We start from the raw sequence: 26878 nt of genomic DNA on the forward strand, positions 1-26878 counted from the left end.
GTCAGTCTGATCAGAAAGGCTGATTCAAATGGTTAGAGACCCAGAAACATTATTCCAAATCAGGAAATCAACTGTGTTTAAGCTGGGGCTCACAGTTACTAGCACCAAGGAACTGTGGATGCAAGGTTCCATAGAAGTGAAGAGTGTAATAGGTAGTGTATTCAGCTTCTTATGAGCTCTCCTCTTTTTAAATTAACCAGGTTTCTACTTCTTATGGCTGCAAAGACATAGTGAAAAGTGTGGCCCCTGTCAGGTGACCTCAAAACAGTGATGGCTTATAAGATTTCCATTGGTGAAGGTTGAAGCTGCAATATCCTCTGTAGTTACTTGCCTCTCTCATGACTAGTAAAATCAAAATTGTGTAGTGTGGTAAAAATGCTGAATAAATTATGCAAAATAACATAAGTCTTTGCCTATGTTTCTTGCTAATATCTTCTTTTAAAGAGCCATAAGGGACAACCATTGGCTCTGGAGCAGGAAGTGGACCATGTCTCATCTTTACATTTTACCAGACAAAGTGCCTGGAGGTAGCATAGAACAAAGGTATCTTTACATCTCCATAGGTGTGGTAGCAGCAACTGCACACAGAGCGTTAACCTCTTGCAGGCTACAATGGCAAAGATACCTGAACAGATTTTCTCTTATGCCCTGCTGCCAGCATGTCAGAACAACTCACCATATCCACAGTTATTTGACCAATGACCGAGCTGCCGTATTGTTGCCTGAAGCTTTTAAGTCTTGCTTGCTCCTTGGGTATCATGTTTGTGAGAACATCTTTCAGATTCTGAAATAAATGGCAAAATGAGCCCTGACACAGAACCAGTCAGCAACAGTAAACCAGTTATAAAAAAGAGGGGAGAAGGAAGAGAGAGATAAAGAGGGAAGAGAGAACTCCAAAATTAATGAAGTTTTATTAGTGAACAAAAATGAAACAGTTACATTTTCTGCCATCCTGTATTCTTTATGATCAATTAATGGATGATCCTAAAAGAGCTCAGATGGGTATAGCCCCTGAAGGCAAAATAGTCAAGTTTCATCTCCCCAGCACAACCCAACAGTAATGAAACAAGCACTTACTGTGGAGGCACTAGCATGTCTAGCGGCAAATATGATACATGATGCATTCTACAAAAAAAAGAAGAGACTTATGCATTAGCTATTCTCTGATGAACACTCATCTGCATCCCACAAATTCATCTCAGACATTTCCCAATATTTTTAATTTAAACATTTGTACCCCAGTTTTCTCTCCAAAGGGGCTCCTGGATTACAGAAAGGCAGCTCTTGTCAATTTCACACAAGCATGTGGGCATGCTAAGTATTTTCACTGCACAGTATCTGCACCAGGGAATGAGCTTTCAAAGTAACTTTCCCATACATGATTATCCACAGAACTAAAACACATTAAGTATATTTCTGTACACAGAAACAAAAACAGTCCAACCAAATTTTTCATGTAATACAGGTACAAATTTGTTGCTATTCTGCTGGCTGACAGGGCTATAAGCAATGAGAGAATCATGTTTTGCTAGAGAAACAGGCATTACCCTTTCAAAAGTTTTGATCAAAATTCCACTTAGTGAGAGTTCAGAGTCATTTCCACTAGGGAAAGCAAAGAGTATGGCACAGTTTCACAGGCCAGCAGTCTTGCTGGTTTAGCAGCATGGGAATCTTGCTAACTGTTGAGTTTCAAGCACAAGGCCAGCCACTACACAGCTGCTATCTTATTCCAAGCTCACTTGTGGAAAACTTTGCAGCAGGCAGCATAACTAGACTTCAGTTTTCAGCTGCATAATTCTGGGATAATTCCACGTAGGGGATAAAGTGCTAGGCTAACTGGGGAGTCCCAGGATCAAACCCCCACTTCACCATGAAGTTTACTGAGAAATCTCAGGTCAGTCATTCTTTTAATTTCACCTGCCTCAGGGCTGTTTAAAGGATAATATGAAGGAGATGCATATACCTTCCCTGATCCTTCATGGAAGAAGGGTGGGACACAAACACAAATCGTATGAACACACATGAAGCTTCCTTATATTGAATCAGACCACTGTTCTATCAAAGTCAGCATCACCTACTGCAGGGTCTCAAAATAAAGGTCTTCCACATCACCTACCACCTGATCCTTTAACTGGAGGTGTGAGGGATTGAACCTGGGCCCTTCTGCATGCAAGGCAGTTGATCTACCATTGAGCCACTCCCTATGCAACTTCAAAAAATCAAAGGGAGATTTAAGTGGCAGTTAGTACAATGGCAAAGAGTACCTCCTTCAAGCTAGGTAACCAACATGCATCCAGCAGGCATAGCATATCTAAAGAGCGTTTGCCCCAGTGTAGGCTTATACAGCTTCTTTAACACTCACAACCTACTGCCCTCTTGCCCTCAGATGCACTGATACCTCTCCCCAAGTGGCTTGCACTTGGGATAAACATTCTAATACACACAACTCTTTGAAAGGGCATCTGTGAAAAAGATATGAGACAGGAAAAGAGGAGGTTGTCACATCTTTTTAACTGCTGGGACCTTAGTTTATTGCATCCCAGAAGCTAAGTTCTGCAATCCAAAGTTTAAGTCTTGCAAGTTCACCATGAGCTGAATTCGGTAAATTTGACCCTTTGGGTCAGAATTTGACCCATGATGGTTCTGTCCTAATTTCAAACTGTTACACTGGGAAAAGAAAGATTCTAAGGACATTGGAAGATGGTAGTATTGAAGTTCCCTGAGAAGGGACAGGGAACGGATGTCTGATTCTAGCCTCCTCAAATAGACACCTGAAGCAACAGAAGAACTACAGAAGAAGAAGAGTTGGTTTTTATATGATGACTTTCTCTACCACTTAAGGGAGAATCAAACCGGCTTACAATCACTTTCCCTTCCCCTCTCCACAACAGACAGCCTGTGAGGTAGGTGAGGCTGAGAGAGCTCTAACGGAGCTGTGACTTGCCCAAGGTCACCCAGCTGGCTTCGTGTGTAGGAGCAGGGAAACAAATCCAGTTCACCAGATTAGCCTCCGCAGCTCTTGAGGAGGAGTGGGGAATTGAACCCGGTTCTCAAGATCAGACTCCACCACTCCAAACCACCGCTCTTAACCACTACACCACACTGGCTACAGACATGATTCTTTCAAAAACTGGGAGGCCAAGGACCCTGTTGGATCCACTGCAGACAAAACCATAATACCACTATGGCCGGTAGGATCACAGCCACATAAACTACTAGCACATACACTGTATGGTTGTTCTCTATGGTAGAGCAAACAAGCAAATCCTGAATGAAGTAGTGCTTTACAGAACTTGTTGTTTTTCTAATCCCAAGAACAATGTCACATGACAGAAAGACAATATTTGGAATTAACAAGTGCCGGTAGGTTTGACAGGCAACCAAATGGCTCAGGGATGGATCCTATTAGGTGTTCAGAGGATGTGAGAAAGAATTTAACATGGTAACTGTAAAAGAAGATCCTTAAAGCTCCCTAGACTTACTCAGCAAGTCTGGTGGCATCAATTCACTGAAGCAAGCAGTCAAAACTAGCAACACAAATGTGTCTCATGACCGGCAACAGCACTGCCAATCTGAAAGTCTCTCCATCTACAGGGCTGCATGTGAAATTCTGTAACTTCTACTGCCTCTGTAGAGGCTTAAATTTCTAGCCACACTTTAAGGCAACCCGAATCTCACTCTGCTCCAGTTCTTTCAGGAGAGAGGGACAGCACTAGATATGGAGAATCCTGCTTCTCAGCTTCCCTGTAGCAGTTTGGCTATTGCTTGCCTCTGAAACAATAGCCCACACACTCTCACTGGGTAATTGCCACCACTTGTCATTTGACATGGCCTAACCCCCACCCCCAGCCAAAAATGCAGCCCAACTCACATGAGAGTGGCCTGAGCAAAATCCAGTTCTTTTATACCTGAGCGATCTTGGGATGACACAGGCTCTCTTAATGCAACAAGTTTTAACTTTATTTTGGAAAGCAGGAAGGATGGAAGATGCATATAACCACTTGCACGGGGAAAGGGAAGTGGGGAAAGATTTTAAACACATGGGAGAATGCAAAACAGAGATAAAATGCAATAAGCTAATGCAACCTGAATAAACTGATTTGCTATCTTAATGGCTTATATGGTTCACAGATCCTGTGCCTTGTCAGCCTGACATGGGCCTATCCCTTGCTTGCTCTCCGGAAAGGCCAGAGTAATTTTACCTTCAAGGTTTGACCAATCTTGTTACAATCACATCACCTTGCATGGACAGATGCTCTTTTCCCACTCTGGCTGGTGCTAAGCCAATCACTTGATTCCCTCTCAGTGGGGCTTTGTGATTTGGTATTCGCTCCCTGCTCTTGCTAGAGAGGCTGCCTAAAGTGATTGCTTTATTTTGGAGTTTAATTAAAATGGAGTATTATGAATACTAGGATGGGCCTCTTGACAAAAAGACATGCCACCCAAGCCTTTGCAAAAAGACATGCCACCCAAGCCTTTGCAAATCACCTTGAGAAAGAGCAGGTCTTTATGCTACTGCCTAGCCCTTCAGCCCCATTTCAATTAGTGAAGAGTCCTCTAAGTGCTGCTGCTAAGTCCTCTAAGTCCTCTATGATTTCCATGAGCGCTAAACTTAATGTGCTGAATTCAAATATAATGCATGCAAGTGAGAAATGGTTCTTTTCTCCTCCCACCTCTTGACAGGGTAACCCATTAAAATTTATACTGAAAGAAGATTAAGAAAGGAAACTACAGTCCCCCTTTCGCAATATGCTATCCTGCTGGGAGAGGGCATGCCCCTTCCAAGACTTGCCCAGAATCATAGCAAGTGCATGGTTCAGACTTTCAACCCAGTAGAGTGTGTTTCGATGCCCCTGAGACCCTCAGCCCATGCAGAATGCTGTAGCTAGACTGCTGCCAGCTATTGGGAGCATATACCCCAATTACTAGAACAATTACATCTTCTCCTGAGCCCAATTCAAGGTGTTAGTTTTATCCCAAGAACTCCAAGGAACAGGATTTGGGGTGGGGCTTTTTTGACTGCTGTGGGGAGGGGACAGGAAAGTCATGTTCTGCAAATAGTACTTGCACCCACGGAAACATTTAAGTTTGGATCCAACCACCATTGAACACCAGATGCTAGGGACAAACAGGAGAAGGACATCATGCCCTGGTTATAGGGCCCAGAATCACCTGTCTGGCCATCAACAGAGATGGAATGCTTGACTATAGGTGGTATGCAAATGAGATGTAAAAAAGGACAGCAGGAAGGGAGTGCCCCTGGGACTTATTTGGTGGTGGGGGTCCTTGAAGAAGCTGCACCAATTTCTCAGTAGCAAGGCAGACCAGGGACTTCAGCTCTACCCTATCTCAGTTGGGGTTATACTCTCCCTGCTGCTTGACACAGGTCACTTTAGAAAACCAGGTGGCTGTTGTGGAGTGCATTTGCCCAGCTCCGGCTGGTTCATGAACTGTGTCTGTTCCGGGGTCAGTTAGATCTAGCCAAAGTGATCCATGCGCTAGTTACATCTTGACTGGACTACTGCAATGCACTCTACTTTGGTCTGCCCTTGAAGAGTGTTTGGAAGCTGCAACTAGTGCAGAATGGTGCGGCCAGACTGCTGATCAAGATGTTGGTTTTGTCCTTTAAAAGAATTCCCCCAAGTCTGGTTGAAGGACAAGGCGGAATGCAGCAAGGTCAAAAATGAGTTCTCATAGAAGGGAAAGATCCTCCTCCCTAAAAAAGCAGTATCGGTATCCTCTGGAAGCCAAAATAGGCACAGGGAGACTATTTAGGTGGGATGTAACTGTGTCCATGCAATCTATTTGTAATGTCCCTGGTGGCCGGTCCTTAAAGCAGACTGTGTCACTCGGTGAACGACAGGGGATTTCAGACTAGCATGGTGTGGTGGTTAAAAGCGGCGTACTCTAATCTGGAGAATACTTTGCTCTGGCTGCAACAGCAGTTAAAAATTCATTATATTTAGCTACTATGGGGGACACGGGAAGGATGACAGCATTTGGTGGTGGTGGAAAGTGCTGTCAAGTCACAGCTGACTAATGGTGACCCCGCTGGATTTTCAAGGCAAGAGACGTTTGGAGGTGGTTTGACATTACCTACTTCCTTGTGGGCTGAAAGAGTTCTGAGAGAACTGTGACTGATCCAAGGTCACCCAGCAGGCTTCATGTGAAGGAAAGGGGAATCCTGCTCAATGGGGAGGTTACTTAAGAGGAAGCAGAACAGCAAGTTCTGATTTGCTGGTTCTGCAATGGGTCTTCTTTTCATGTGTACGGCTCCCCAAGAACCAGGTATAGTGTAATTCAAGCCCAGGACGAGTTTGCCCTTAAGGAATAGCTCACCCTCATTCTAGTCAAGCAGCAGGTAGAAGCCCTCAAGGCAAACCCTGGGAAGTCCCTCTTCCAATTTACACTAACTCAGACTGGACGGCCAAAGCTCCCTCTTCAGCAAACCAGCAATTTCCAAACTGCAAATAGGAAACCAGGAGCTCATGCCAACACATGAGTGCTAGATTAATTTAAAATAGCTAGATTAATTAAGGGCACGACTACAACTACATGGGTAACCCATGCAAAGGGACACCAGAGAATAAGGTCAAAAGCCACTCAATGGAACAACTGGGCAGATGCTCTTGCAAAAGAGGCCATTCCAAGGGGACAATAACTCACTCCACCCTCAGCCAATTAACCCAGTAATTACTAGAAGCCAAGACACAAGAGTTCAGCAAATAGCCCACATCCTAGATCTTGGTTCACCACAAGAAAGAGAGACTATCACAAGAAGCAGATACCCACATTCGAGAGTTAGTCTAAGCAGGCAGAGACTCAACAGGTCAGTTCACCGTTCAAAAATAGGATGGAATTTATTAGGCTGTAGATTAAAAAAAAGCACTGGATTGTGCCTCAAAAAGTTAGTGGAGACAATCCAATTTGTTTATGGGCAGGGATATAAAGGGAAGAGCTCATCCTAGACCAGTGGTGGCGAACCTATGGCACGCGTGCCAGAGGGGGCACGCAGAACCCTCTCTGTGGGCACGCGCGCAGTCGCCCCAGCACATCTAGAGAGTTGCAAATCCAAGGCAAAACCTCCCATGCGTTTTGGTCATTTGGTCCCTCCCCTCGCCCACTAGCCGCGCTAAGACCCTGAGGGATCTGCCTGGGCCTGCCTCCTGCCTTCCTTTCCCCCTTGCTTCCCGGAGCCTCCCGATGGGCCTCTGAGCGCCCCAGCGGCTCCGGAGCAGCAGCAGCAGGCGGCAGCGGGGCGGGCATGGAGCGGCGAAGCCGGAGGCTGCTGCTGCCACTGCTGCTGGCTGCCCTGGCCTGCGCAGTACGAGAAGTACAGCTTCTGCGGCTTCCCGGCGGCCGAGCTGCTGCCGCTGCAGCATGCCTACTCATACGTGCTGGAGCAGTAAGAGGGCGAGGGCTGGAAGGAGAGCATCCGCGCCCTGGAGGCCAGCCTGCGCCTCCACCACCTGCTGCGCAACAGTGAAATGCACTGCTACCAGGAGTGCGCCGGTGGTGGGGCACCGGGGGAGCCCTGGCTCGGGAAGCCAGCCTTTGGAGAGCCAGGCCCCGGTGCCACGCCAGACGAGGGGCTGGCTGAGCTGGAGCTCTTCGGGCGCATCCTGCAGCATGCCTCCTGCCTGGGGCTCTGCAAGAGCGGCCTGCCCATCTTCCAGCTCTGCTACTCGCTGGCCGAGACCCTGCGCGACTTCCAGCGACGTACCCCTTACCTGTACCTGCACTACACGCTCTATAAGGTGAGGGTCATGCCCCCCGGAGACCTTCCAGCTGTGCGATCCTGTGCAGAGAGACTCGGCTAGCATGGGATGAAGTGCGGATGTTAATGTATGAGTTGTTTTTTCTAAACTAAAACCTCTATTCAGGTTAAATTGCCGTATTGGCACTTTGCGATAAATAAGTGGGTTTGGGGTTGTAGTTTGGGCACTCGGTCTCTAAAGTTTCGACATCACTGTCCTAGACAGAGTCAAGGAAACAGGGTGATGGCCCTATAGGAGAGCCAATGTAGAACTCTGTCTAGGATGAGCTCTTCCCTTTATATTATATTATTGCGAGTCCTATCGTCTGCTGCCAACGGGAACAGCTCCCTGCCCTCCTCTGACAGTCCTTCAAATACTTAAAGAAAGCGATCATGTCCCCCATCAGCCTCCTCTTCTCCAGACTAAACATTCCCAATTCCCTCAGCCTTTCCTCATAGGGCTTGGTCTGCAGGCCCCTGATCATCCTTGTCACTCTCCTCTGCACCCGCTCAATTCTGTTCAATGGGGTTTCCTATAGTATGATTCAGCCACACAGTCCTCTGCCCAAAGCCACACTGAAGGGGAAAGGAACACAGCAGAGATATTTAGCAGGAGAAACAGGTTACCCATATGTTATCACATTACAAGATGGCAGAAGCAAAGCATCTCTTGCATTCATAATGATCAGTACATATTTGCCAGGCAATGTGCTGCCTTCAGAAAAGCCAATGTTGTTGAGAAGATGAAGCCCTCTTTGTTCTAAAAGAAATCACCCATCAACTATGTTGTGACGCAACTTTGCAAATTAGGTCCAAACTACACATTATTTCTCAGTGGGGGGAGGAGGGTTAATTAAAGCTGAAGGGAAGAAAGTAGAGTAATTTTACCTTTCCAACATGCAAAGTACCCCCTTCAATCTGCCATTTGATTTGTGTGGTAAAGCCAGAGGTGCCTGCATTTGCCCACCACCAAGCAATGAGCAGCTAGGACAACAGAGGGCAATGTGAAAGTGCCTCTGTAACAGATACTGTAGGCGCATCACAAATGACTGTGTGTTTAATGTCAACCAAAAACACTTTGTTGTATGCATTACAGCAGGGGTGTCGAACTCATTTGTTGCGAGGGACGGATATGACATAAATGTCACTTGATCGGGCCAGGCCATGTAAACTAAATAAATAAATAAATAAATGTAATGCCAGGTGCCAGAGATACAAACTTTATAGAAGACAGAGGCAAAGCCAATTAATGATATCATTTTTACTTAAAATACAAACATGCTTAAAACAATAACACTCTTACAGTATTTTCTTTTATTTAACAGCCTTTGATAAAGCAACCTACAGAGTGGCTAGTTTACAGGTTTACTAATCAGCTAAGTAGAAGGCACTCATGTATGATAAGGTGGGGCAAGCAGCAAAAAATGAAAGTGAAACCTTTTGAGCAGAATACTCCACAAGTCTTTATGAAGAAAACCATGATTTAAATCTAGTCTTACTAATTTAAATCAAATCCACCATGATCACCATAAAACTAAGTTGCATACCAGATTCTACACTGTACTGCCATGCAAAGCACACACACACCAGACAAAGTCAGATTCTGTGTTTCTTTTAAGCTATACCAGCCAGCCCTAATCTGTAACTGGAGGGGGGGGGGAGTTATCACAGCAGACACAGCTCAGAGGACACCCTAGTCAGCAGGCGTATATAAGTACAAATGAACACATAAGAAACTTCTGAAGTCCTAGTCTTCATTCTACAGTGGGAGTGCAGTTTATCAGTCGAGATACATCCCTGCTACAAAGGGATACATCCCTGCTACAGCAGGAAAAGAGGAAGACCCAACAAGAGATGGATTGACTCAATAAAGGAAGCCACAGCCTTCAATTTGCAAGATCTGAGCAAGGCTGTCAAAGATAGGACATTTTGGAGGACTTTCATTCATAGGGTCGCCATGAGTCGGAAGCGACTTGACGGCACTTAACACACACACACACACACACAAAGGGAACAAAGAGATTTGGAGGTGTAATGGCATAGTGCCCTTCCCTTGTAATAGGGACACACGTAGCAGATCAAAGACTTTGTTCAAGATAACACTGCCTTTCTGCAGAAGACAGTTTTATCTGCCAACAGGAGTCCAAGCCACTTAAAGGATTCCTACTAGCTAGGCAGAGCCTAGTAGACATACTGTGACCCAGAGAGCCACAATCACTTTTGATTATCTTCTTCCCAAACCAAGGAAAGACGACTATGCAGTGGGCTTGCCTGTGCGAATACAAAAGGAGCTTTGACTCTTGAAAGTTCAAACCTTGAAAATCTTGTTGGTCTCGTTATTCTATACAGAATAGACACAATACCGATGTCCCAATTTTCAGCCACATGTTATTTGGAGATATTATTAGATTATCAGTTAATGCAGGCTACCTTAACAGAGACTTTGAAGTTCAGTTCCTTATTCCTTCCTGACACACATAACAGCTAAGAACAATTACAGAGGCAAGGCCAGACAAATGTGTCTATGTCATTTCAACCTTTTTTATTTGCACCCAGATGACTTAACCCAGCCAAGGGCCACCTCACCAGTGAAACTCAGCAACTGTCAACTCACCGCATGCAGCAAAACTTGATGAGTCAGTTGAATTACCCAAGTTAATACTCTCTGCCCAAGAGTACTGGCTGGCACACCCTTTGCGCTTGCAGGGTGCCAGATCAAACTCAACAACTCTTGACTGATCACTTCTCCCCACCATCAGGTACTGTGACAATGAAAACAGAATGTTTTAGATTAAAATGCTTCATTCAATGGATTCGGATAAGACGTAGACTACAAGGAAGAGGTAGTGATGAAATATACTATCAATGAGTATCAATGATAATATAAAAAAGTGGGAGGTGTTAAGAATTTCATGGATGGGAAGAATATCTACAGTCAAAATGAATATATTACCAAGGCTGATTTTTCTGTTCCAAACGCTGCCAATTTATATAAAGGAAAAGACTTTTTAAAATGGCAAAGGTAACATCATTAGTACATAATAGAACAATTTCTGAATTTAATGAAAAATGGGATATGTTTTAATTATATAGCTAAGAGGTAGTAGATAAAAACTAAGTTAATAATTGCAGGATAATTTCAAGTAAGTTCCAATATAATGTAATTGATTTGTTGAATTTGTTTTTATGTTTATGTTTAAATGTTAGTATGTGTTGTGTTGAATAAAAACATATTTTTTTAAAAAAAAAAGTCAAAAAGAAAAAAGAAAAGAACTATCCAATCAACGCTGAGTCATTGTCCAACAGTGGCCAGAGGTCTGCAAGGTATAAAAATAAGCAAGCATTTGTTCATTTGCTGTCGTGCATTTACCACGATATACTTTCACTTCCTTGAAGTTCATTTCCTTGAAGTTCTGCCCATCAGCACAGAGTATTCGCCCATTTAAAAGACCAAATATGGACCACAAAGGCCAAGCAAAACCCAGAAGAGAGACCCCTTTGTATAAAACAGCATGGCTGTGAAAATATGCTCAGTGGGTTTTTTGAAAGAATACCCTACCGGGAAAGATTCTAACCCATTTTTGGAGTAATATTATAGGAGGTTCTGCATACATCAAACGCTTAAGTAGTGTGAACAACAAAGCAAGTATCTCCCTGTTTAAGGATATTTTGGGATATCAAATATTAGGGGCCTGGTGGAGATTTAATATTCCTGACCTCCAAACTATGGTTATCAGTCTCTGTCCCCAGTTCAACTGCACTTAGAGCAGGGTCAAACATATGGCCACTAGTCCAGATCCAACCCTTAGAGAGCTCTTATCTGGGCAGTGAACCAGCCAAGGCAGCCACCCTCCCCCAGTCCTGATCTGGGCTGGCAAGCCCGCTGCGGACTCGCCAGCCACCACCTGTCTCTCAACCTCTCACTGTAGGCTCGCCAAGCACCACCACCATCACCCTGCTCCAGGCTAGCAAGGCATGGCCCAGCCCAACCAAATGACATTTATGTCATATCATTTGCGATCGGTTTTTGGGAAATCTAGGAAAGGAGGCCAAACAATCGATATGGAGCAATATTTATCGTCCAAAAAAGCTTATCAGGAATTAGTGGTTAATAAAAAGAAAGCCTATTATCAAAAAAGATGGGACCAGCTCTTTTTATGTCTGAAATCAAGTGACAGTAAAATCTTTTGGAGAACAATTTCTTGTCTATTAAACAACAAACCCTCTCCTGACTCAGGTATTATGCCTCAAGTATGGGTTGATTATTTTTCTAACGTCTTTGGCCATGCTGTGGTCCCTCCATCTGATAATGACGAAATTATTCCCGCAAATATCCCTCCATGGCATGCAGTAAGTAGGGAAGAAATTATGACCCTAATTTCTAAACTAAAAAGCGGTCGAGCACCAGGTCCTGATGGGCTCCCTGTCGAACTTTTTAAGAAATATGCTGACTGGTGGGCTCCACTACTAGCCAGTCTTTTTACATCAATTGATCATTATGGTATCCTTCCTGATTCATGGCTGAACTCAATATTAATGCCAATCTATAAAAAGGGAGACCCCAATCTACCGGGAAATTATCGTCCTATTAGCTTGCTATCAGTACTGGGCAAGTTATATGCTAGACACCTTGAGACCCGCCTTTCGGAGTGGTCTCAAGCTAAATCCATTATTGGCCCAGAGCAAATAGGATTCACTAAGAACAAATCATCTTTAGATCACTGTATCGTTTTATCCTTTCTTGTGGAAAAATACATGAAGATAGGTGGGGGGAAATTGTTTGCAGCTTTCATAGACCTAAAAAGTGCTTTTGACTCTATTCCTAGAGAGAAACTGTGGGACAAATTGTCAAATCTAGGAATTGACCCCAGGCTGCTAATACTTTTAAAGAAATTACACTTAAATACCACCTGCCAAGTTAAATACTCACCTAATGGTGGACTGACTAAGAAAATCTTAATTCAAAGAGGCGTTAAACAAGGGTGTGTTTTAGCTCCCCTACTTTTTAATATTTTTCTTTCTGATCTAGCGCAGTCATTGGGTTCAGTTAATGGTCATCCACCTAAATTAGGGTCCCAGTCTTTACCTCTACTTCTTTATGCGGACGACACCGTCATTCTTTCTTTCACTAAACTAGGCCTCCAACGATATTTAGATGCTTTTAATATTTATTGCCATTTTAATTTACTTTCTATTAACTCCTCCAAATCAAAAGTAGTGGTATTTTCCAAAAAATGGTCCTCATACAAATGGCACATTGGGAAGGATTCAATTGAACAAGTTAAAAGCTATAAGTATTTGGGAATTACTTATAACTATAATCTCAATTGGTCTATACATCGACAAAATACTATTAAAGCCACCAGGATTTCCTTAAATCAACTCAAGCAGTTTTTCTACGCGAAGGGGAATCAGTGTGTTCCTGCAGTGATAAAAATCCTGAATTTGAAAATATTCCCCCAACTTCTGTTTGGAGTTCCCTTATGGCTTGGAACTCTTAATCAAGAAGTGGAGAACATCCAAGCCATATTTCTTAGACAAATATTGGGGATACCTAAATGTGTCTCATATTTCACAATTTGTTATGAAACTGGGCAAAACTTGATTGCCACCAAAGCCTGGATTCAAACAATAAGATATTGGCTCAAATTATATTTTCAAGCTGAGCCAGGTTCCCTTTTATATTTCTTGAAAAGTGAACTTCATTATTTCTCATGGGACATATTGATTAGATCTAGACTATGTCAAATTGGAATTGATTTAGATAATCTTGCTCTGGCCAATGAATCTTACATCTTTAAAAGAATCAAGCAACGTCTCCTTGATGTAGAATTGCAGAATTTTAACCCAGCTCTTCCCCCCATCTGCTCTCCGGCGGCCCTAGGCCTTAATAATGGATCAGGTAAAATGGCTAGGTATCTAGATAACCTAGAGATACCTTCTCAACGCCGCGCTTTTCTATTAGCTAGGGTTAATGCATTCCCATCTAGGATGCTCTTAGGCCGATATCTCCAGATCCCTAGACATGAACGCCTATGCACATGCGGTTTAAACTTGTTAGATACAATTGACCACATCCTTTTAGATTGCCCCTTCTATGTGACTCTGCGGGATAAACTGCTATCTACTTTGCTCCAGTACAAGACATACAGGAGTAATGAAGTGAAATGCAAATTTCTTTTGAGTGACCATGATCCCAAAATTACTGCTACCGTGGCTGAATTTCTTACAGGAGTTCTTAAAGAACAAGAAAAGTTTTATTAACCCGACTGTAACTTATATGTATTGCCCTTTGGAGGTATTTTGTTGTTGTTTTTTCTATCTCTGTCTTTGGTATGCCAATAAAGGTTAATGAAATGAAATGAAATGTCATATCCAGCCCTCGTAACAAATGAGTTCAACACCCTTGATTTAGAGCTTAAAACAGATGTGGGAGCAGGTAAACTTTTGTTTCCCCTTGAGGCTTAGAATCCCAGCTTTAGTGATCTGATAAAACAGACCCTAGTCTGGAGTCACGCTGCAAGTCAATTAACTCACTTCCTGCCTATGGGCACAGAGTATTCACCCATTTAAAAGACCAAATATGGACCATAAAGGCCAAGCAAAACCCAGAAGAGAGACATCTGTGTATAAAACAGGGGTAAGGGTGTTGAAGGAGATAGGATTAGAAATATTTTGTCCTATGAACAGGTATGCCTAAAGCTATAGATTCACACTGTCAACTACTAATCTATTTTCTAACAGTACTGAGAACAGCAGTAAGGGATTTTGGTGGGGTAAGAAATTATTTACCTAAATTTCACAGAAGCCACAATTATACAGCTGAGAATATAAAAAGCCCACCTTTCTCAACAAATGGTGGGGAGAGACCCAGTGATGCAGGTTTTCTGGAAAAATTTGAATTGAACCATTTTCTGATTCAAATTTAAATAACAAATATTTAAATATCATCAAAATTTAAATAATGTTAACAAAAGAAGGTAAATATACCATGTACAAGCACTGAGATTTGTCCATGCCTCATATCTCACATTTAGATCATCTAACAAGACTGATTTGCAGCACAAAAGCCAGGACAACTATAGATAAACAGATTACATTTACATATGGAGGCTGGAAACGTTTCCATGGAAAAAATATAGCATTGAAATGTTTTCCAGAAAAATGTCTGCCCCACATCACTGCACACGCCTGTGTTGCAGTGACAGAGACTGGGTGGGTCTTTGAAATGTATGTTGCAAAAGAACAGCACCTGGTTAAACATGTTACTCAAGTACACCCATCCTCTTCTTTCATACACACACCAGGGCCACAAAATGATCAAGAAACTGATCTTGGGAAAGACTGATGCCAACAAGAACTTACCTTTGCAACACCAGCTGAAAAGAACCCATTAATTCTTGCTTCCTTCACCTATGAACCAAAAGCTTCCCAAAGACCGCAGAAACACAAAAAACAGAGGGCCTATTCAAACCCTTCTGGAAGTGGATAAACATTGTGCAGTGGGAAAGCACAATCACATCTACTCAGGAATATTTCACTGCCCTCAAGTAAATGCAATGTCCCTACAAACCAACTTGAGCACCTTTTCACATACCGTGAAATCTCTAGACACTCTAGACATCTCTAGAATTACGAGTACTAGAAATGAAAATACTCCTGGGAGAAGAAAGAACAGCTTGTGAACCAAGTAGTGAGATTTAGAATACAAATCAACAATCAAAAGGAAAGGGGGGTGAGAAAGAGGGAAGTCAAGGCAGAATGAATTAGGAGCATCAAGATGAAGAGCTTATCCAGATCACTAGGAGTCTGGCTCATCTGGCTTTTGTATCAAACACTAAGAATGTACTCATTTTAATTTTCCTGGATACAGGTACTCCTCACTACTCCCTCACCATAGGTTGGATCCCACCTAGATTTCCATGGGTACAAAGTGGACAGCAATTTTTGCCAACACCGCTACCTGTAGCAGCACAACCCCAAAAAAATATTTCTGGACCCCCAAGAAATAGCTTGGAGGGAGCTAGGGGTCTCCCATGGTAGGGGTGATTGTGGGCAAACACACACACACACCCCTGCAAAAATCTAGGTAGGATTCAAGCCCATAAACTCTATATGGTGCTGCCCCTGAAAGGTTTTTGGAAACTACAATTGATACAGGATGATGGAGCCAGGATGTTGACTTGGGCTATAGCAATTGTATCAGGCAGCCCTGTGGCGCAGAGTGGTAAGCTACAGTACTGCAGTCAAAAGCTCTGCTCACAACCTGAGTTCGATTCCAACAGGTAGCCGGCTCAAGGTTAGCTTTCCATCCTTCTGAGGTCGATAAAACGAGTACCCAGCTTGCTGGGGGTAAAGTGTAGATGACTGGGGAAGGCAGTGGCAAACCACGCCGTAAACATAGCTTGCCTAGTAAATGTTGGGAAGTGACGTCATCCTATGGGTCAGTAATGACCCGGCGCTTGCACCGGGGACTACCTTTACCTTTAGAAACTATATCACTCCAGTCTTGATCCATCTCCACAGGCTCCCAATTTGCTTCCAGGCCTAATTCAAGGCAGTGGTATTGACCTTAAAATACTAATATGTTTGGGATCACCATAACTTAAGGATCTCCTACTCCCATAAGAACCTGCCCAACCACTACAGTCAGATGGGTGGGAACCCAAGAGAATACCTTCTTGGTCATGGTGTCAAAAACATAGAATGCCCACCTCAGGGATATTCATCTGTCCCTGTCTATCACTGTCTTCCACCAGTGGACAAAGATGTTTTATCTGGTCTTCCCTCAATGACCCCTCCTTCCTGCCTATGCTATAAGTCCCGCCCATGTGTTTTATACACATATTTTAGCTTTGGTTTTAACTGGATCTACTCTTATAGTGTTTTGCTTTTAATCATTAGCCATTGTGCTGGCTCTAACTGGGAAGAAAGGCAGTATATACATTTTTTAAACAATAAATACCTACAAAAACGGTCTTTTCCAGAGAGAAATTATCTTAGGTTCCTTCCAACACTATCAACATGTCCTTTAAACCAAGCAGAGTCATACTAGAGAGAAAAACCCAGGAACTGCAAGGCAGTGTGTGTGCATGCAGGTGCGGGGTAAATAAAGCCAAAATAAGTGCTCCAGGGTCAGCCATTTGTAAGCAATTTGTTAACCAACTTAGTAGGTCTGGAGTCGAAATGAAATTGGCAGAAGGCCTTTGACCATGAATAGGCCATGGGAGAATTTTCTAGCAAGGCAGCAGCAAAAAGACTTACTGAACAGTCTCTGGAGGCAAACTGAGATTGAACAAAGGGATAACAGAAAACACAAGAAGAGAAACAAAGCAGGGAATCTCTAATTTTAATAGAACCACTACTGCATAGTGCATGCTTATTTTAAAAAAAACATTATTCTACAACTTAAATACTTAAGGAGCAATTATGTCCCCCCCCCATCTCCTTTTCTCCGGATCATTCACAAGTCCCTCAGCCTTTCCTCATAGGGCTTGGTCTCCAGGCCCCTGAATATCCTTGTTGCTCTCCTCTCCACCCGCTCCATTCTGTCCACATCCTTTTTGAAGTGAGGCTCCAGAACTGCACACAGGATTCCTGGTGAGGCCTGACTAATGCAGTGTACCAGTAAGACTATGACATCTTGCGAGAAGTCTCTTACAAAAAGAGAGACAAAGTTCCCTCTGCCTTAGAGGCCTACATTGCCTCAACAGATCGACTGTAAGCCAATAAACAGCCCTTGATTTATACAAAGTCAGATATGCATGGCGGTTTTAGCTTTTGTGGTACTAGCAAACCCTGGTAGTTTGCTATTAATATTCGATTCCCGCCTCAAACTACAGGAAAAGCAGCACAGACCTAAAACTTCTTGTTACAAAACATCAAGTTCAGGATAGACAATCCCTTTTGTCTTCTAAGCACATGGCAAATAGACATTTCAAGGAAGGAAGTTAGCCTGTTTTTGTTGCAGTCAAGTTGCTGCCCCTGTGTGGCAACCCAGATATTCCTTGGTGGTCTCCCATCCAAATACTAACCAGGACTGACCCAGCTTAACTTCTGAGATCTGACAAGATCGGGCTTGCCTGGGTTATTAGAGTCCGGGTCTAGCCTGCTCAAGGGAAGCCAAAGAGCAGAGAAAAGAAGTAGAGGGAAGCACCCATTTTCCTAGCTACATCTCCACCAACTAAAGCAGCTTAGTTCAGCTGCTTCTGTCACATGCTATAAAAAGGAACCAGAATACCCAGGGTGCACCTTTTCCCTAAATACCAACTTAAGCCTGGGGACAGCTACATTATATGGAAATGGCCCCTTTCCCATAGACAAAAGAGCTTCCACATCTAAATCATGAAGGCGCAAAGGTGGTAGTGGGGGATCAGCCTAGGAACCTCCCAAAGCAAACCAGTATAAAGACCCCAAACTGCCATTACAAGCCAGACCCCAAAATTGGGCGGCGGGGGGGGAAGAGATACAACATTTTTGCCTCATATACAGCCGAGTCTGCCCCAATCTCTTTCTAATCGGTTCTTTCCGACCTAAAGGAGCCTGATCCTCACCCACAGATGCTCCCGCAGAGGAGAGGAAGGCGGGATCAAGACTTCTCACGGTTGACACACGCAGTTCTTTTTAAAAAGGCACGTCGCGAGACAGCCGGACAACTCCAACCCAAGGGCACGAGAGGACTGAGGGCGATCGGAGAACGTCATCTTTCCCCTCCCCACGTTGCAATCTAACCCCCTAGTTTAAGCGTAATCGCGTTACGGAACAACCCGCTAACGCTGTTGGTACGCAGAATAAGGGGTGTGCGTGGGGGGGGGGAGATACCTGTAGACGAGTAAAATAACCCTCTTCACCCAGACACTTTAAAAGACCCCCCCCCCTCCTCCATTTTCGACTAAGCTAACCAGACTACGGGCGCGGACTCCCCGCCAAACCTAGACCGCGGCCTAGACCTTTTAAAGGCCAGTTCCTTCCGGGGGGTGCGGGGGGGGGAGAGAGAGAGAGAGAAAGAAGCCACGAGACGCGTCACCTTGGCCCCCAGGAGGCGCGCGGCCGCCCTACTGCTGGCTGTCAGCAAGGTCATGGCGAGCAGCGAGGGAACTGGGCGCGGCGGCGGGGGAATCGGCGGCCACCTCACAGGAGAAGGGGACGCTTCAGAAGGCGCTGGAGACCAAGGTTGAAAAGAGGCGGCGGCGGCGGCGGCTGGGAAAGAGAGCGAGAGGCGCCGGGCAGGGTCCTCGGCGACACGGGCAGCGTCAGCAGCGCGAGGCGGAGCAAGTTCGAAGAAGGCCCTCCTCATTAACATAATTTCCCCTCTTCGGCGGAAAAGCCACGCCCCCGCTGTGCGCCAAGCGCGACGCCATTGGGCGGAGTGGTGAGACGGGCGCGGCTGACGCTCACGAGTTTGCGGGAAGGGCAGGCTAGGGAGGAGACCCGCCGGAGGGTTAGTCGCCCCAGTCAAATGCCTGATGGCTCAGCTTGTTCGGCCTTCCCCCCCCCTCCCCCGCCTTGTCCCAACTTCAGCAGTCTCACAGTTGGCGAGGGGAAGGGTGAGCGTGGGACATTGGCCCTGCTAATCTTTCAGAGTTAAAAAAAAGAAAGGGAACAGTTTGAAACAACTTTGCACCGCTTCACCAAGACCTTGATTTTGGGCTGAGAAAGCTCCATTGAATTGCTTCTGATGTGCCCCCCCCCATTAACGTAGAGTCCAATGGAGTAATGAGGGCAGGAGGCTGGTTTGAGCTTACGGCTTGCTTCATTGCCCAAGGAATCATAACCGGTTGATCCAGGACACAGACAATGAGCTCTGCAATCCTGTCACACCGAGGGAGGGGCAATGCAAGAGGCTTTATAGACGTTTGACATTCCAATAACATTCCATGTTAGCTTGTCAATGCACCGTCATTAGTGTCTACAGCGCCTGCGTGAGCATTGCTACATTAATGAATAGAACTCTATTGTTCCCTTGCAGGGTGAAGCGAAACCTAAAGGAGGAATAGGTGGGAGGGAGGCTATTCCCTTATGTGAGAGGAAAGATTCCAGCCTTTGGCATGTGTGTGTCTACTTGCTGAAGGAAAGGGGGGTGGGGCCACTGACAAGCGGCTTCTGTGGGTATGCGTGTAGCTTGCGTGTCTGAATGTGGTTAGGTCGGCACAACACTTCTGAGACTGACTAGACTTGCTACGATAGGCTTGTAAGGTTTCAAACCTAAGCATAATGACCAGGGAATAAAACCAGCAACTGTTCCAGTATAACTAGGTTATTTTTTGGTTCTTGTAGGTTATCCGGGCTGTGTTATTTTTGCTACAGCCTGCAATGGGCTAGCATAGTTACTCTTCCCACTAAACTTAATTACTTACTTTTGAATAATCATACTGTAAGACAGATGCTTTTCTGGAATTCACGACCTTAATTGTTGATACTGCTGTTAAAGATACAAGAGCAGAGCCAGCAATATGTTCTTAAGTCCAAGAACCGCCGGGGTTGTCACCTCTGCACAAGTGCCACAAACAAATAATAGCAAAACCCCTCTGAATTTTGCATGTAGGCCCCAGAGTAGGCAGGGTGACCCTAAGTAGGTCCAATCCTACTTAGAAGTCAATCCTCTAAGTAAGAATGCATATGATAGCAACTAAGTGCCTGTAATACACTTCTCACTTACTGGCTGTAGTACAATGAAAGGTCACTGTGTTGTCTTAAATGTTACAAGAAAAAGTCACACGCTGTTCCCTTGCTATAGCATAAAAACATGGGGGGTGGGGGATGAACTGTCACTGCACATCGCGATGGCGTGGAAAGAGACCAGAGCAACAACATCTCAGTTTCTCATTGCCGCCCTGAGAATAGTTAAGGTTGTGGTATATTGGTACTGTTGCTTTAAGGACAACTCCCAGAGGCTCTCTAGAATGGAGCGGCTCAGGTCTTGTGACTATAACTGGAGGAGGAGTTTGGAGCTACTGAGTCCTAGTTGTGGCCTGTTGAGATACATAAAGCACAGTTCTTATAACCACTACTGTCTTTCCCTAAAGACATAACAAAGGTAATGCTTCAACTATCACGCTAAAAGGAAAGACCAAGAGAATTTACTCTAGCAAGGCGAGTGGGGAGTAAAAACTTGTCTGCTACGCTTCTCATTGTTCTGCTCTGGAACTTTTACAGCACATAACAATTGCATGTTTCTACAGCATGACAGAGTCACATTCAATATGGTTCTATGGCAACCCTGGCATAGGCCCACTGCAGGTTTGAAGGCATACATATTTCTGGAAAGGAAATATGCCATAGATAAGAGTGCAGCTCCTCAGAGGCTTACTGCTGAGTAGCTTGCTTTTTTGAAAACAGGGTTTTGACCTTACAAAGGACACACCTTCAGGGTTTGAGAATGGCCACTTTGATCAAACAGCAAGCATGCTGCCTCTTAGTGCAATAGCATGGGGACAACATGCAGCACAATGCCGATATTGACATAACATTGGTTTGTGTCACACAGCAGATGTGGGTGAAGAGAATGCCAGTACAGGAAGTATTGTGGAGCCAAAGCCTTTTGTAAGCTGGGCATTCTGTCTAGACCCCTTGCTCCATTTGGTCCTGTGCTTTAACATGCTGCACCCTTTCCTTAACACTGCCAAGTCACAATCGCCTATCCTGGCATTAGCATGTGTCCTGCTGCCCCTTAAGCAGCAGATGTGTGAGTGAGAGTGCAGAGTCCTCAAGCTGAATCCAAACAGGTCACCGCAGCCTTCTCTTTCCAAACTGCTAGAGAAGCTTTTTCTATCGCTCCTGCCAAGGCCTTCTGTTGCTGCCAAGTTAAATGTGGAATGGTGCCAAACAGCCTGCAGAAAAGCAAGGCTGAGCTTGTGAGGGATGTGCGATGTGCGTGTTAAGTACAGTCAAGTCACAGCCAACTTTTGATGACCACTTGGGGTTTTCAAGGCAAGACATGTTCCGAGGTAGTGTACCATTAGCTTCCACTGCATATCGACCCTAGAATTCCTTGGTGGTCTCCCATCCAAATACTAACCAGGATACTAACCAGCTTAGCTTCCAAGATCAGGCTAGCCTGGGGATGGGAAGTTCTGAAATGTCATTTTCCCCACAGATTTTGTAAATTAAAGGAAAAAGGAACAACCCTATTTGAGTGTCATCATACATGAAACAAAAAGAGCACTTTTGAAATAAACTCTTGATTACACAAGTTGTTTTTTCCTTCCCTATGCATTATTTCATTCATAGGGTCGCCATGAGTCAGAAGCGACTTGACGGCACTTAACACACACACAGACACACACGCATTATTCATAGATGCAAATTAGCAGAGCCAAATTTAGAGACTGTAGAGACCATTATCTATGGAAGAAAAATAAACCAAGTAGTCTTTAGGGGATTACAGCACTTTTGGTGTTCCTGCTGCTTCAAACTGACGTGATTACTGCTTTATTGGCATTCTTTGTGGCATATTACAAAGATGACTCAGTGTGGTAGTTAAGTTGTTAATACTCAATTATGAGAGACCTGGGTTCAAATTCCCATTCTGCTTGTTGATATTGGGCTAGTCACTCACCCTCAACATAATGTACTTTACAGGGTTGTTGTACAGTCTTACACAGTCTGGGACCTTCATATCTGCAGGACCGCCTCTCTTGGTATGTTCCCGAGAGAACTTTTTGAACATCAAATACCAACCTTCTGGTGGTACCCCAGCCCAAAGAGTGTTCAGCTGGCCTTGACCAGGGCCAGGGCTTTTTCTGCCCTGGCCCCTGCCTCATGGAATAGCCTCTCCAGTTAGACCAGGGACCTTAAAGAGTTCTGCAGGCCCTGCCAGACAGAGCTATTCCACCAGGCTTATGGCTGAGGTCAGCTACAGTTTCTTTCTCTATAAATGTTGGCCTCTCCAACCCTACACTGCCAATTCCCCCCTTTTTTACTATCTTGTGGGGGCCTATTCATCTGTTCTCCCCACTGTAACTTTATGCTACAATTTGGGGGGCACCATCAGATATTTTTTGTGCTATTTATGGATTTTATGTTGTGTGTTAATTGCCGTCAAGTCACTTCCGACTCATGGCAACCCTATGAATCAGTGTCCTCAAAAATGTCCTATCTTTGACAGCCTTGCTCAGATCTTGCAAATTGAGGGCTGAGGCTTCCTTTATTGAGTCAATCCATCTCTTGTTGGGTCTATCTCTTTTCCTGCTGCCCTCAACTTTACCTAGCATGATTGTCTTCTCCAGTGACTCTTGTCTTCTCATAATGTGACCAAAATACGATAGCCTCAGTTTAGTCATTTTAGCTTCTAGGGTCAGTTCAGGCTTGATTTGATCTATAACCCACTGATTTGTTTTTTTTGGCAGTCCATGGTATCCGTAACTCCTCCAACACCACATTTCAAAAGAATCTACTTTCTTCCTATCAGCTTTCTTACCCATACATAGTAATAGGGAATACGATGGCATGAATTAACTTTATCTTGCTGGCCAATGACACATCTTTACACTTTAGAATCTTTTCTAGCTCTTTCATGGCTGCCCTTCCCAATCTCAATCTCCTTCTGATTTCTTGGCTGCAGTCTCCCTTTTGGTTGATGATGGAGCCAAGAAACAGAAAGTCTTCAACAATTTCAATTTCCTCATTGTCAACCTTAAAGTTGTGTAAGTCCCCTGTAGTCATTACTTTGCTCTTCTTGATGTTCAGCTGTAATCCTGCTTAGGCACCTTCTCTTTTAACTTTCAGCAGTAGTTGTTTTAAGTCTTGGCTATTTTCTGCCAGTAATGTAGTATCATCGGCATATCTCAAATTGTTAATGTTCCTCCCTCCAATTTTCACTCCGCCTTCATCTAAACCCAATCCAGCTTTCCCAATTATATGTTCTGCATATTGATTGAAGAGACAGGGAGATAAAATACATCCTTGTCTAACCCCTTTGCCAATTGGAAACCATTCCATTTCTCCATATTCTGTTCTAACTGTGGCCTCTTGTCCAGAGTACAGTTTGCACATCAGAACGATCCGATGTAGTGGCACACCCATTTCCTTTAAAACCAGCATAGCTTTTCGTGATCCATACAGTAAAAAGCTTTGCTGTAATCTATGAAACACAAGCTGATTTTCTTCTGAAATTCTCTTGAATGCTCCAGTAACCAACGTAGATTTGCAATATGATCTCTAGGGGTAATCGTGCTAATCTCTTGCTGAATTTACACACAGGATTTACGCAGCATTTTAAAGACTAAGATCTGATAAAGCCCACAAAAGCTTTTGTCACAGTAAACTTGCTTTTTACAATGCTACATGGTTCTGATGTTTATAAAATAATTGCAAGCTGTAAAGTGGAGTGAAAGTGACAGAAAAAAGGAACATAAAGAGGAGCCATGTTGAATCAAACTAGTGGTCCATCTAGTCCAGCATCATGTTTTGCATAGTGTCCAAATAGATGCCCCTGGAAGGCCTGCAAACAGAGTACGGAGACCAAAGCCTCTTCGAGATGCTCCCTCTTTCTGCTTGTGAACAAGGGAGTCCCATTTAGGCATCATAACTAATAGCCACAGTGAATTAATCTGAACTCCTTTCAAAGCCTACTAAACTAACATTTTGAGTCTTTGGAAAGGAGTGTTTAAAAGACAATGGAAAGAAAAGCAGGGAGCAAAAAGGGGATAAGATCAAGGCATTTATGGAAGTCAGCTGCCATTAGAGATAGATACCATACCTGAGGCCAACTCCAACAGATGGCAGAAAACAGATTGCAGTAGCTGCTATCAGTTGCAGGTCTACTGCTAAGGGCTAAAAAAGAGGACGTAGAGGTGGCATTGACTGGGATTTTACAGTAATGGGTACAGCAGAACAGCACTTTGTGGGCAAACCAACATTAGCATTAGCTGTAATAACAGTATGTTATATAACTAAAGGTCAGTGTACATTCTATAACTTCATCAAGGCTGTGTTTGCTTTTCTTATTAACAAGACACCAAGGCTGTGGCACCAACTGGCCTTTCTTCATATCCTGAACTAGATTGCATTGGGAAGCATCACATTACCCTGTAAGCAAAATGCTAGAATAGAAATGGCTCCGTCTGCTTAGTTATCAGCCATTTCTTCCATTCTGTAGCCCTAGAAGGCTACTGAAGAGGGATGGAGCTGGGCCTAGATCAAAAAGCATAAGGTAAGCAAGAAAGAAAATAAGGTGTTTCCACTAACCTCCCAAATATTGATCCAGAAGGTTACAGGTTTTCACCTGTAGAGAGATCTTGAACAAGCATGGTTATATATACAATTTAGCATGTGTATAGCACTTTCTGAATACCCAAACTACTTTGCATACATTATCTAAATAATCCTTATAACTACTCTGAAAGAGCAGTAGCTGAGGCTAAAAGAAGAATAGGTTTTTATACCATGCTTTTCTTTACCTTAAGGAGTCTCAAAGCAGCTTACAATCACAATCCCTACCTCTCCTCACAACAGAGTTCTGAGGGAACTGTGACTGGCCCAAGGTCACCCAGCAGGCTTCATGTGGAGGAGTGGGGAATCAAACCTCATTCTCCCGATTAGAGTCCACCGCTTTTAACCACTAAACCATGCTGGCTCTCAGAAAATCTTGCCTAAGGTCATCTTCATTACCATCCTAAGCAGTTATACCCTTCTAAGCCCATTGACTTCAATGGACTTAGAAGGGTGTAACTCTGCTTAGAATTGCACTACTGGTGAATTAATGCAGGGACTTCTTAATTTAGAGCTCAGTCTCTAAACTACTCTGCTTACAACAATTCTCCCCTCTTCCATTTTATCCTCCCAACAAATTTGAGAAGTAGGTTAGACTAAGAGAGAGCTGGAAGTCACCAGCTGTCTCATAAAGGCTATGTCTTGCACACCTGTTGTCTATCACATATTTATCCTGCCCCTCAAGATTACCCAGTGTGGATTTGAACCTGGATCTCCAAAATCCCAGGCCAACACTCTAACCACTGCCCCACACTGACTTTCACACATTTTGTTGTTCTTCCTGCTCCTCCAGGGAGCCCATTTGGAACTGATCAGCCAGCTGAAAATTCTTACCACCACACTGAAACCAAGATATACTGTAATGGTCTGCAGTACAGGATCATGGCAAGATCATGTAATGTCCTCAGTTAAAAGTTCTTATTGCATTTTCAAAAAATGTCAACATTTGACTTCATTTTGTGCCTTTTTAGAATAGTTGCTTAACTGGAATAGGAACCATTTCCCAAGTGGTTAATTATCAAACAAAGGACATAGCCATTTCCTGCAAATTAAAAACCTTCCCTTTCTCTTGGACAAGCCACTGTGTGTATTTCATAAACAGGTTATTTTCTTCTACTACTTTGCAGCCTTCTTTCCTGTTTAATCTGTTGCACTCAGTCAGTTTTTATTTTACGGTCATTTGACCAAAAAATAGAACACATCTAATCAGAAGTAACATAAATTTGTAATAAAAAACAGTGTCATTCGAAGAGTCCACAAATTAAAATATATCAATAAAACCCCATATCTAAAGAAGCAAATAAGCTAGCTTCTAAAATGTTTATCTATCAAATTTCACCTATTTGTAAATTACATCCTTTTGGGCCTTATATATAGCAACACAAAATTTGGCCACACATCTTGAAGTTTGTAGGTTACTATCTTCCAGTAGTCGTTGGATACAAATTTTATCAGGTAGCCCTATATTATTTCTTAAAATTTCTTGGATAGTCTTAGATCTTAACGGGCAAACTCTCTCGGAAAGAGTTTTTTTTATATCTGCCTTCTAGGACGGCCGATGGCAAAGCTCCACATCTGGCTAACGTGAAAGCCCTTCTAAATTTGTTCACCTCCATTGTCATCAGATATGGGGCTGCCGTCATCAGGTGTCTGAACTTCAGTGAGGCTATGAAACCAGGCGACCTTGCGAGGTCATGGTCTCTGTGTCTTCTACTCTCTGCCTTACTACTTTTTTAAACTGATCTCCACTCAGTGTCAATAGATCATGGGGTGAAAACCCTAGTTTTCTTAGGTTTGATTGCACCTCCTCAGACCATCTGGACTGATATGTGTCCAGACTAATAATTGCAAGGGGGCCGGGTTTTTGTATATTTAGTTTAGCCCATATGTAAAAGGACATGAGACGGATTT

General features: G+C 43.8%; 1 protein-coding gene across 1 annotated transcript in view; it reads right to left on the reverse strand.

The window, feature by feature from the left end:
• The window catches only part of CS (citrate synthase), a 39782-nt gene extending 20935 nt beyond the window's left edge, over positions 1–18847 (reverse strand). Inside the window, exons 1-3 of the mRNA XM_056863352.1 lie at positions 18783–18847; positions 1078–1125; positions 677–784 (exon numbers count right to left, since the gene is read on the reverse strand). Of these exons, the coding sequence (XP_056719330.1) occupies positions 677–784; positions 1078–1125; positions 18783–18836 (210 nt within the window). The 5' untranslated portion in view covers positions 18837–18847. The remainder of the gene's footprint in view (positions 1–676; positions 785–1077; positions 1126–18782) is intronic.
• Positions 18848–26878: the final 8031 nt, after the last annotated feature.

This window comes from Euleptes europaea, chromosome 1, assembly GCF_029931775.1.
Source record: "Euleptes europaea isolate rEulEur1 chromosome 1, rEulEur1.hap1, whole genome shotgun sequence".
Classification (NCBI taxonomy): Eukaryota; Metazoa; Chordata; class Lepidosauria; order Squamata; family Sphaerodactylidae; genus Euleptes; species Euleptes europaea.